The sequence below is a fragment of the Eupeodes corollae genome, chromosome 1 (genome assembly GCF_945859685.1).
Source record: "Eupeodes corollae chromosome 1, idEupCoro1.1, whole genome shotgun sequence".
In the NCBI taxonomy this organism is placed as follows: domain Eukaryota; kingdom Metazoa; phylum Arthropoda; class Insecta; order Diptera; family Syrphidae; genus Eupeodes; species Eupeodes corollae.
In genome coordinates, this window is record NC_079147.1 from 260,565,563 (window position 1) to 260,578,356 (window position 12,794).

The 12,794-nt window shown below is 34.2% G+C and overlaps 1 protein-coding gene across 1 annotated transcript; it reads left to right on the forward strand.

Annotated features, from left to right (window-relative positions):
* Window positions 1–3,355: 3,355 nt before the first annotated feature.
* LOC129941386 (pancreatic lipase-related protein 2) lies at window positions 3,356–12,035 on the forward strand. The gene is made up of 4 exons (XM_056050011.1): window positions 3,356–3,729; window positions 10,904–10,998; window positions 11,087–11,335; window positions 11,395–12,035. The coding sequence occupies exons 1-4, from the start codon at window positions 3,602–3,604 to the stop codon at window positions 11,895–11,897; spliced, it is 975 nt and encodes a 324-aa protein (XP_055905986.1). The 5' UTR covers window positions 3,356–3,601; the 3' UTR covers window positions 11,898–12,035.
* The last annotated feature ends 759 nt before the right edge of the window (window positions 12,036–12,794 follow it).

Below are 12,794 nucleotides of genomic sequence, written 5' to 3' on the forward strand. Positions count from 1 at the left end.
TGGATGCTCTAGTACTAATATTTAAACACGAATTTCAATAATATATTTGTCCCAAAAACAGCAAAAGTGACACTTTTGTTAAAGTAATGGCTAATTGAAAAACATAATAAACGGGTCATATCTATTGATATACAAGCTTTGAATCTCTTGCGATTTGAAGCGAAAAGAGATTCTGAAACGTGTAATATGTGAGTGCCACACGAACGTTTCTTCCCAACTTATTTGTTTACCTTAATTTATTTTAATTTATTTTTTTAGAGAAGCTATGTAGGTACTCAAAAGCACCTATTTACTTAAATTCAAGAACCAAACATTTTTCTCTCAAAAAATTTTAAGTTTTGTTGACTCCTTTAAGATCAAAATACGAGTAAGCAAACTGATAGCGATAGTAATAATAGACTCCCGAAAATAGAGTTCGAAAAACTTCGTCAAAAAAGCCCGGCATTTCTTCATATCAGATCCTCTCTCACTTTATGGATTTTTGAATTTTTTTAGCGTTTTTAGTATAAATAGAAATGGATGCAAGAGACGTATATTTTATTTTTGAAAAAAAAGCTACGCTTCAAAAAAATGTTCTTACATTTTTGCGTGAAATGCAGCAAAAACCCTCTAAATTATTGTGTTTTAGCTCTTAAATATGGCATATGTAGGGATTCATACACATTAAATAGTTAGACCATACTTTGCTGGAAAACAGTGTTCTTAAATAATTTGATAACTAAAGTTATCATTTTAGCAATTAAAATGTGTAAAGGTTAGGTTAATATACTCGTACACATTATGTTATATAAATTTTGTTAGACTCCTTTACAAAACATTAAAGAACATTTTTAAGCGGAGAGTAAAAACTCATCTAAGTGTGTGACCCCCTCCTGATGAAAAGTCTGGATCCGCCCTTGCTTTCGGCATTAGTATCTGTACAACAAAATTTATTTGAAGTCGATATCTCTACTGGTTCTTGAGCTATGGACGTACGGACGGGCGAACGTACATACGTACACACGCACGCGCGTACATCTCTTTAAAGATCCTTTATATCGAATCTAGGGACCTTGAAACGTCAAGAAATCTCAACATTTTCAAATCGACAAATCGGACCGATATAACTATTTATGGGAAGTTAAAAAAAAAACTTGCGTTTTACTGCAAGAGGAATATTTTGCCTTTCTTTCTAACAGGGCCAACTAATCAGTCCCTTCATTTTCATCAATACCACTATGACCTGAAATAAGAATGACACAAAAGTTTATGTTTAGGCTGAATAGTTTATATCGAAATTTCTGGACCAATATATAGGATGTTGTGGCCAAATTTATAGCTGTCAGTGCAGATAGCGGTTTTTATATTTTGAGTTGTGTTTGCATGTTTCTCGATTAGCTTGTAAATTATCTTGAAATACACTTTCAGAAGACATTTATGGCTGAATCACTTCAGCTTCGGCTTCGCCTTATGTTTACGGTTCAGCCGTAGGAATTCAATGCATGCTATCACAATGGAACTTCGACCTCACGTTTCGTTTGACAATCGTAAGGAAAAGAACGTAATGTAACGTAATGTGACTCCAAACGGAAAGTCTGGTTCAATTATCTGAACATTTGCTTCGTCTGACACCTCAACAGCTGGAAAAAATGTTAACAAACAAAATATTTGCTCTTTGGAGGGATGAAATAGTAGAAATGTCATTTAAAGCAACCTCGAAACAGACGAAGCCGAAGCTGAGGCGTGTTTGTGATTCAGCCATTAGGGACTCAAAGAAAATTCCCGCCCCAACTAAACACTCAATCTATGAACCATCAGTAAATATAGTGGTATTGAAGTCTTTTGCAACTATTTCATCGATCTACTTCTGGCACGATCGAAAGGCCCTTGTTGTGCCAACACTAGCTATTCTTTGAACCTTCTTTAGTTTGTCGATGTTGTATTTCTTCTCAAGCACAGTAGTCATCAAATGACTACTAGATATTTCGTACTGGAAGATAAGGACAGGTTTTGACCGTTGAGTCGGGGTAGGTTTAAAGCATCTTGCACATGAGCTACGAACTGCGAACTGTGGATGTTCGCATATTTTGACTTTTATTTCACATGAGCTTTATTTCTATTCGCAGACAGCGATGAATTGAATTGCCCTTTTCTCAACATTTTCCTCAACCATGATCTTTCACACAAAAACAAAACAAGACTGGTATAATATTGAGGTTAAATTGAGCGCGAATAATTTATTCGTTGCAGTGTGGATGGTATGTGGAACGCGAATAGAGTTTGACAGTTCGTAGCAACCACACTGCAATTCGTTACTACCAAATTGTTTTTACAAAATTGTCTTGTTTAGAGAACAAAATGCACATATGTAAGTGTCAATTGGTATCTTATAATTTAAAAGTGTTTTTGTTTGAAATTGACTTTTTCACGTTCTTCAATTTGTTCATTCTTTGTTCGTTCTCATGTTCAAGGCTAAGGGCCAAGGCGGTATTTTAATGTTTAGTCCTAAAGAACATCACTTCAGTTTTGCTCTGATTAACATCTATTCTCTGCTCGTAGCCCAGCTGCCAATTTTCTTCAGAGCCATCATCGTGATTTTGATAATCACGGTGACACCGCCGCTTTTCACATGTTTGGAAGAAGAAGAAGAGATTGTGATTTCGGCACCAAAACTACTTTTAAGGAAATTTTAAGGCTAAACAAATGAATATATATTTCATTTTCCTGGATTTTAAATTAAATAAATGCAATCTTTTAAGTAAATTTAATTTTTGAAGATTCCATTTACAATTTATTCCATTCTTTAACAACATTGTATACAAGTTCGTATATTCATGAGTCAAGAATTAAATAAACTGAAATGTATTTCAATTCATTTAAATTTAAGCCTCTTGTAGCACGTGTAAGTACTTAAAATTGATTTCAAACAAAAAAGTGAAAGTATATAGCTTTCCAATAACTAATATAGTTCAAGATTATGTAGATCATCGATAATAGCTTCTATTTTGAATAATAGGCCTACATAACTAGTTCAATTATTGAGAGCGAAAAAAACTGCAAGCCAAAGACTAAAGAAAACACTTTTATTTTTAAAATTTCCCTTTAAAGAGTCATCAAATCCAAGTCAAAGAAAAAGGTAAATTCCCTCAATTTCAACTTTGACCAAATCTCCAAAAGCATCTCTTAATAATTTGAGATTTTTCTCAAAAAAACTTAAGAGTCAAAATCACGAATTAATTAAATTATTGGGAATAAATTAATGACACGTGGGTAAGATCCAATTAAAATTTTAAATAAGCTTTTTTTACTGTTTGCATAACCCTACTTGTGAGTCTTTTCTGCCGTTTGCTCAATAGCGGTAAATAATCTTCTATAAACAAATTTCCATCTAGTTTTGTGAATTTCTTCCGGACTCTTTGGCATCATTATAGATACTTCTTTTGATTGTGTTATTCTTTTTTGATTTTGGACTTTCTGAGATGAAACAGTGTCTGAGAAGTATCTTCAACTTAAAATTTCTCTAGACTAGACTTTAGTTTAAGTCTAGCTTTCGGTTTGTTAAGAAGCGCGTGCGCTATAACGGATATAAATTTAAATTTGAAATTTTGACATAATAACGACAATGTTTTCGGTCGGAAAAATGGCAACTTGTCTCGTGTGGATCCTTTTTATGGCGATGATGGTTCCTTTTGCAGAAGGATACTTTTTTTCTTCGTGGTATCGTCGAGTGATTTCTTTCCAAGAAAATCAGTAAGTCCATAAGCAAAAGAACTCATTAGTGAATAAAGTGTGAAAGTGCTGATGGTTATGATTTTTTTTTAAATTTATGCAAACAAAAATAAAGATCAATGAGTGTGCACCATAAAAATTCAACAAATTCAGATAATTTATGAGGATAAATTAACATAGTTGTAAAAAAAACTTCAAACTAATTCAAAAAAAGGTGAAAGAATAAAATGCTCTGGGCACTTTTATTAGATCCGTTTTATTGAAAAATTATAATTTTTGTTACTCTCAACTATGATAGTGTGAATATTCGATGAAAGTGAGAGTTCTGTCAAAAGTTTTAAAAATAAGATAACGAACTTAGATAAATAACAGAAATCAATGTCAGTGCAATATGTTTATCATATATATTGCAAATGAGGAAAAAATATCACGACACGTTTTGGCCTTATTATAATAGAAAATTGATTAAATTAAGATTATTAAATAGTTCTAAATGTGATTTCCTTAAAATATAATAAGAAATAATAATTTAAATACAATTAAGTTCGAGGTTCGATAACGGGTTAAAGAACTTTAAGTTTATTTTTTGAATTGAAAGCGGTATTCCTTAATTTTAAACAAGTTTTTCATGATAAATTCTCTGTTTATCTTTTCATCATTTCCTTTGTTTTGAATTTGTTATTCAATGATACTTTTTAGTTTCAATAAGGTAGGAATATAGCTTCTGAATTTTAATTTAGAATAAAAACGAGACAAGTTTGATCGAGGACAATGGGAAACATTTTTAAATCAATGTACTGTATTTATTTATATATTTAATAAACATAATTAAATTTAAATTTAAACATTCAATTTAAGATTTTATTATTTTCTGTACTATTGAGAATAAATTGATAGAATTCGTGATTAAATTCAGAGAAAGGAAACAGATCTATTTGTTTTTAAAATTTAAGAAATGACCTTATTTCAAAATTCGTACATACATAAAATAATATTTGTTCCCTTTTTAAAAAAAACAAGCTTTAGTTCGATTAAATAGTTTTGCGACAAGGAAGATAAAATAATTATTTCAAAATTGTATAATCTCAAGGTTGCATGTGCAAATTCAATTTGACATTTCTTTTCTATGTACTGTACATATATGGTATGAAACCTTTTAGAATGCAGTTTATTGATTTATAATTTTGTTTTTGATTTCACTTGACTTAAGACCTGGGCCGGATTTAGAGGTACAGAGGCCTTAGGAGCGGAGGCCCTGCGCCCCAAATTAGTTTTAAAATAAAGTATACCAGTTTTTTCTTGTAAGACCAAGTAGAATCTTTTAGTATTGAACAAACACATATAAATATAAAAGGAAAAAAGAATAACTTACTTAAGGTGGCGCTATAGTCCGGGCGGACCTGGGCCTCAACCAACATGCATCTCCAGCCAGCTCGGTTCCTAGCTAGCTGTCTCCAGTTTCGCACGCCAAGTTGGTTGAGGCTTTCCCACCTGGGTGCGCCACCTGAGTAGCGGTCTTCCTCTACTGCGCCGTCCTCGGTATTGGATTCGAAGGCCTTCCGGGCTGGAGCGTTGATGTCCATTCGCTTTACATGACCTAGCCATCTAAGCCGTTGGGCTTTAATTCTCGCTGTACAGCCCGTACAGTGCGTACGGGAACAAAAATTACCCGAAAAATTTTTCTCTCGAAGCATCCTAAGACGCTCTCATCTTTCTTTGACAGGGTCCAGGCCTCAGCGCCATAAATGATAACCGGGATGATGAGTGTCTTATAGATGGTGATTTTAGATGCTCAAGAGAGAGGACTTTACTTCTCAATTGCCTTCTAAGTCCAAAGAAGCAGCAATTTGCAAGAGTTGTTCTTCGTTTGATTTCAGCACTGGTGTCGTTGTCTCTATTAATAGCGGTAAGATCTTTTCCGACCTTGATAGAGCAGCGTGCATTCTCCATCGTCATTCTGCACAAACGGATAAGTTTGACAGGGATGAAAAAAACTAGAAATTGCTCGATAGAGCTCTTTACTATAGATGCTCTCATGCGTGGCTTTAAAATCGATAAAGAGATGGTGGGTATCGATTTAAAGCTCCTGGGGTTTTTCCAAGATCTGCCATAGTTGCAATGTTAAGGAGACTGATGCCTCTGTAGTTGGCGCAGTTTAGAGGGTCTCCTTTCTTATGTATCGGGCACACTATGCTGAGATTCCACTCATCGGGGATGCTTTCTTCCGACCATATTTTGCAGATGAGTTGGTGCATGCTCCGTACCAAGTCATCAACTGCTGCTTTGATGCCGTCAGCTCCAGCAGCTCTGTTTGATTTAAGTTTAGAAATAGCTATCTTCACTTCGTCAAGGTCGGGTAGGCGGAATTGTTGATCTGCGTCGCCGAGGTTGAGTGGTTCTATCTCCCTTACAGCGGAGTTCGGTTCGTCATCGCCGTTATATAATTTGGAGAAGTGATCTTTCCATATTCTCAGCATCGACTGCGGTTCTACAAGGATATTCCCCTGACAGTCTTTACAGGCTTCGGTTTGTGGCTGGTACCCTTTGGAGGTTTCTTTTTACCTTTTGGTAAAATTTAAGAACCTTATTCCTGTTGTGACATCCCTCTATTTCCTCGATCGCTCGCTTCTCATGCTCTATTTTTTCCATCTAAGAATCCGGTGTTCCTCTCTCCTCTTCTGCTCGTAAAGCTCGCGAGCAGCTCTAGTCCTTTTGTGCAGCGCCGTTTTGTATGGAAAAAAGAATTATCTAAAATAAATATTAGGGTTAACGAAAAATCGTTGATGGTTTCGTTGAAATCCAGTTCTCGGAGTAAATCGGAGAGAAAGCTTCGATAGACGGTTTTGTCCCATCGTGCCTATTTTTTATAATTTTCATTTTTGAAAATGAGCGCACTCAAGTAAAATTTGTTACCATCAAAACCAAATACATTCTCAATGCAATTTTGAGGTTTTGGAATTCAGCTTTTTTTCTTTTTTTCCCCAAAATGAGAGGCGAGTTCGGTGAAAATTTTATTTTACATTTGGGACCGGTCATCGCCTTTAGACTTTTTTGTTGAGCTTTACTAAAGCTCATGTCTATACAGACAAGCCCGCTTTATTTATTCGTGAGATACCGGCCGAATAGTTGGAAGGAGTATGCCAACATTGGACTAAGCGGGTGGATTTGAGACGCAGTCCAAGTCAACATTTGCATGATATAATCTTCAAACATTAAATTATATGGACCTTACTATTGATTCAAATATAAATTCTATGCATTATTTTGAATTGCATGCTTTTTTTTTTTTTTGAAAAAAAAAAAAAATCATCCTTTATTTTCGATTGTGTATAAGTCAAAATTTATAAGCGCTTCTCAACAGCAGCACCAAACAGCAAATATCTCTTAGGTTCAAAAGATCTCTGAATGAACATTGGAAAATACCGTGTCTCCTTAAGATTAATTGGCAAATTTAATCAATAATATAATTATTTCACCCCATAGTTTATGGATGAAAAATCAATCTTTTTATCATTATGAAAACCATTTTAGTTTACAATGAAGTTCAAGTTCAAGCCCCAAAGACTTAAGAAAAAAAAAAGAACGTGTGTCTATCATAAATTTAAAAAATTGTCATTGGTAAAGCCACAAAAATTTCGGTCACAATTCATGTGCATTTTTTTTTAAAGAATTTACATTATCATGTCGAGACGAAAGAAACTCGATATTAACAAGGTTTTTCTAAATTTAAACTTGAAATCTATAAATATGACTGATGATTAATGAATAACTTGAAAACGTCATAATGTTTATAATATTTTCTTATTCTTTTCAATTTAGGACCATAGTCGTAACTTAAAACAAAAATGGAATCTATAATTTTTATTTCCAGAGGTATTGATGATAAGTGGGACCTTCTTATTTTCACGATTGAAGATATGCTAATCAATGCGATTAAGACAAAGTTTGTATTTTTTTTGTTCGATTCTTTAATTGATTATTTTTTGTACACATTTAATTTCCCCAAAGTACATTGATGACAATATTATGTTATGTATGTAAGCTTAATGAGGAAACAATAGAGGGTTCTAGCTTTTAGCATTATTTTAGTGTATTTCTTTCTTAAGGTTCTATTTTTATTATTTTTAATCTTGAAGGTTGAAATTACTCCCCTTGAGTTGATCCGGAGTTATAATTATTTTGATTATAAGGAAATATTGTGGTCATTTATTCATGGTTATGATCTAAAACTTAGACTTGATTTACAATGAGAACGGTCTCTTTATTAATTTTACTTAGGCAGTATTCTCATACAGAAATTTAAAGTAGCGAAAATGAAATTGATTATTACTAACTTAAGTTAGTCTTGTTAAAAGGTGTCAATTCCGGATTCTTGTTTTCATTAAAAAATATATCTTTCATTTTTCAATGATTTTAACCATGAACCCTGTGAAAAGTTACTCAAGCCACGAAAATAGGATTGGCAAATGAAACTATCAGTGTGGATGCGTCAAAATATCCCTCCATTCATGCCGCGTTACCCGCGCACAAAATGGTTAGTTGTAGGACTATATCCTTTTCATACATATTTGCTTATGACCAATTCGCACATCTCAATTTGTATGTACAATATAATTGATTGTCGAGTATTGACATAGACTGTTACGTTGCCGAAAGAAAAACGATCCAAAAGTCAAGTGGTTAATTGTGACTACGATTCCCAGAAATATCAGGGTCAGAAATTTTGTTTAAAAAACTATTATAGTAGCTGAAATACTAACACGCTTCAGCGTCGGCTTCGCCTGACGTTTACGAGTTCAGCCATAGAAATTCAATGCATGCTATCAAAACGAAGCTTCGACCTCACGTTTCATTTGACAATCGTAAGGAAATAACGTAATGTTACGTAATGTGACTCCAAACGGAAGCTCTAGTTCAAATTTGCTGAACATTTGCTTTGTCTGACAGCTCAACAGCTGTACAAAAGTCAACAGACAAAATACATTTGCTTTTGGATGGATTCCCTTCGGTTTTTATAGGCTATGTAACCTACTTCCGCGAAAAATTTAATTTTTTCGATTTCAAAACTTATATTTTTGTATTTAAAAAAAATAACAGCGCCATTTTAAAAAATGACATATTGGATACCTTTTTGTTAGTGTATTACGTTTAAAATAACACCTAATTAAAAACAGCTGAGATGTCAAAAAAGGTATCCAAGAATTTTTGGAGTATGTATGTATGTAGGTATCTGACAGAACACATGGTTGAATTTTAAGAAACTTGAAAATTGATTTTAGCTTTTTGTATTTGTTGGTAAACAAAAAGATACAAAATGTTAGTTTAAGTTATATTTGAGGATGTTCTGTACATAATAGACGATTAAGAAGCTATTTGCCTCCGAATTTTAGTAGGTAATTACGATTTTTTTTAATTTCAAAATTGCCTTTTTTGTTTTGGTTTTGTAGATGACCAATTTGCTAGGTTGTTTTTATTTTTTGACAGCTATCCAACTTGATCAACAAGGTATCTAAAAATCCACCTGTCTAAGATACCCTATCCAACACGAGATTGAACGCAGCCATTCCAAGCAACCTCAAAGCAAGCCCAACGTAACGTAGCTGAAGCCGAAGCATAACTTGTTTACTGAAACTGCAAAATGTTTAACTTAATGTTTGTGAATACAATTTCGTTGCGTTTGTTAAGGATATTATGTTCAATTTTAAATAATGGCATAATTTTTACTTGTCAAATTTCAAAATTACCTAAGGTGTGTTCTGTTCGGGCCGGAGCATTGGTTTTCATGAGCGCCATGGTGCTTTCATTCGCTTTTGTCATAGTCCATACTTCTTCACCGTATATCAGAACGGGGTGATGAAAGTCTTATATAGCGACACCTTGGTAGCTGAAGAGAGGGCTTTGCTACTCAATTGCTTTCTTAGCCCAAAGAAACACCGGTTAGCAAGAGTAATTCTTTTTTTGATCTCAGCTCTGGTGTTGTTTACTGCATTCGTAGCGGAAGCCTGGGTAGACGAAGCCCTTAACAATATCAAAGTTATGTCCTAGATGTCGGTGTTGTAGGTCCATCTTGATGACCGCATGAATGCGTCAATGTCATCAGCATATGCTAGTAATTGGACTGACTTTTGACAGATACTGCCTAGTGTTGACGTGGGACCTCTGTACTTTTTCTTCAAGAACGTGTTAGTCCAAGTAAATAAAACACAATTTAAATTAATCACGAGACACTTTATTTCTGGACAACACGTCCTTCAAATTTCATTATTTGTAAAAGAATAGTTTGTTTTTTCAATGAGTGAACGATGTTAAAGAAATGGCATGGCAGCCTTGCATAAAGCCTTTTTTACATTGCACGGTTCTGATAAGTTGTTTTCAACCTTTATGGAGCAGAGCGAATTCGCCATGGTCATCCTGCACAAAGTGACGAGTTTTGCAGTTAGACTTCAGCCTAGATATGCCAATCTTTATTATGCAATTAAGCTCTTAATAAATATACGTTTTCCATTTCAATTTCGTAAAAATATGATGACCCGTTTTCAGGATATTGAATTTTGAACAAAAAGTGTTTAATTTTTTTTTAATCATAAACAGACAATTAGATGAATGGAATCGGGCCCCACTTTATTCGACTTCTCTACCTTCGTGATATCATGTTTTATTAAAATCTCGACTTCGAATTCTTGTATAAATGCAATACTTGCCATATAGTTTTTATTTGTGGCAAGTAAACTCTTTTACTTGACTTTTAGATCTGGGTCAATAGAACGGTTGGGGGTAGCGGTGCATTTTGGTAGTAACGTCGGACCGCGTTCTTTTTGACTTGGTCCTTAGACAATTTATTATTATTTGTCTTAACAACAATAGTTCAAAGAACAGATCCCTGCGGTTTGTTCTTTCTCTAACTATATTTTGTAACGTTCTTAAAAATTCGTTACCATTATATACATTTTTTTTTTTGAAATAACAACAATAATCAACAACTGTCCAAAAATGAACAGATCACTCGCGGTTGAGAATGAAACCTGTTATTAGAAAAACTTCATTATTTAAAAATTTACTTTGTACGATCATTTCCTCCACTTTCACATGTTATACTCTGTTTAAATAATCCCTTCGAATTAAATGTTTATGATTTCGGAACCACTTAAAAGTAACAAATCTATAATATTATTTATCCTTCTTTTTATTTGTATAGCGAATGCCAAAGAAATAGCAGCACAACGTATGCCATTATCGTTCACGGATGGAAAGGAAGTTGCCGAGAAAATTGGGTTCAAGATCTAAAGACAAGTAAATTCCTTGATACTTTTTCTATTCTCAGCAAAACACAAAAAAACATAATAAATTCATACTTCGAAAATCTCCCCACAATTTATAGATCTAGAAATATACCGAGGAGGATGTATAATTTGCATGGATTATGAAATCGCAGCATCAATTCCACATTACCTAATGCTAACGCATCATGCCAACATACTATCGAATATCCTCAAAGAAAAGCTTGACGAACTCGAATTTAGAGGATATCATCCCCGTAATGGTTATGTTTTTGGTTTTAGTCTTGGCGCTCGAATAGCTATACGAGCTGGAACAATGTTTGGATATCAAAGATTAGGCGAAATTGATGGTAAGTGCAGTAACTAAATTATTTCATTTGTAAGTTTTAACTCTTATTTCTAACAACAGCTTGCGACATGGCTGGACCAGGATTTGATTGGTTCGATAGATTCAAACCTACAGCAGCAGCCAAAAATGTGCAATGCATTCACACGAGCAAAAGCAAAGGAACTCTATCCCGGAACTGCCATCAGAACTGGAATATGGGTGTTTGTGGAATGTATCAAGTTGGATCGGCTATTTTACCAGGCACAGGCACTTTAACATCTCACGGCTTGTGTCATCGATTTTATAATGCTGCCTTCACCAATAATTTCTACGCAGAGCATGTCCCCGAACAATGTGATCTGGTATCGACAGTTCCTCAAACCTGGCCACATAATTACAAAATGGGCTACATGGAGCGTCGAAAGTCTCAAGTTCGTGGGGTTCTGTATGCGTCAACTATGAGTGAATATCCATATACAACGAATACCAATCAAATAGTAGCCTATCAAGTGCATAACTTGGATAGACAATTTACAATGGTCATTCAAGATCCAAAGCATTTTCTAATTTATTTAAAACGTTAATTTTATTTAAGCGGAAAAGGAAATTAATGGACTAAAATATGTTACTATTGTTGTTGTTGTTGGTGTACGGGGTTGGTATCATTACACCACACAGATGGACTGATTAATTTTAGAAATAAAATACTTAACTATTTATTGAAGAAATTGTAGCGAGTTTTAATTGTGTATTTGGAACTAACCCTGAAGCATTGCCTTGCTACTCGTTTCGTAATGCCGGTTCTCAAGCGACCGCGAGAACAGAATTTTGTATTTTTGGAAATTAATAAAATATGTAAGCGACCTTCACGCTTATTGACTCATATACAATACCTGTTCAGATAACACAGAACGACAGAAAAAAATTATACCTTTCCTTAAACAGATTATTGGTTTTGAGAAGTTGAAGTTAAGTTTAAGTAATTCTCCTCTTGTTTTAAAAATAGTGCTAATTTTATTTAATAAATGGCATAGTGTTAAAAAGGTATGTATTGTTACCAAGGCAGAAGTTTAAACGGTTATAATAACATCTAGAAAGCGACGAACGGGCCTCAGATGCGTTTCTGTCGTACAAGATGTGACCATATTTTTCTACAAGTATATCAACTTTTTCCTCAGCAGGGAAGGTTGTTATTTTTGAGTTACCATCAGATTCATACTCCAGGTATCCGCCAATCTTTCGCATTCCGTTGCCATATGTCCTGCCACCATAATTAAACACTTCAGTATGACTTTGGGTATTCTTGCATCATTCATTTGCAAGACTTTGACAATATAGTTGAAATGCATGCTAAGAGTTTGCAATATTATCGGAGGCAGCCCTGTTTCCACATACAGCATGAAGTTTGGGGTATTTCTCGGAAGCCGTTTGTGTTTTGTACTATGGTCAATGCAGTCACTTTTTGTGCAGCGTTCCCACAC

Excerpts from the sequence above, each read along its gene's own strand:
- LOC129941386 (XM_056050011.1), top strand. The coding sequence starts at position 3,602 with ATGTTTTCGGTCGGAAAAATGGCAACTTGTCTCGTGTGGATCCTTTTT. Across the intron at positions 3,730-10,903 it reads ATTTCTTTCCAAGAAAATCA|CGAATGCCAAAGAAATAGCA; the intron begins GTAAGTCCATAA and ends TTATTTGTATAG. Across the intron at positions 10,999-11,086 it reads GGTTCAAGATCTAAAGACAA|ATCTAGAAATATACCGAGGA; the intron begins GTAAATTCCTTG and ends CACAATTTATAG.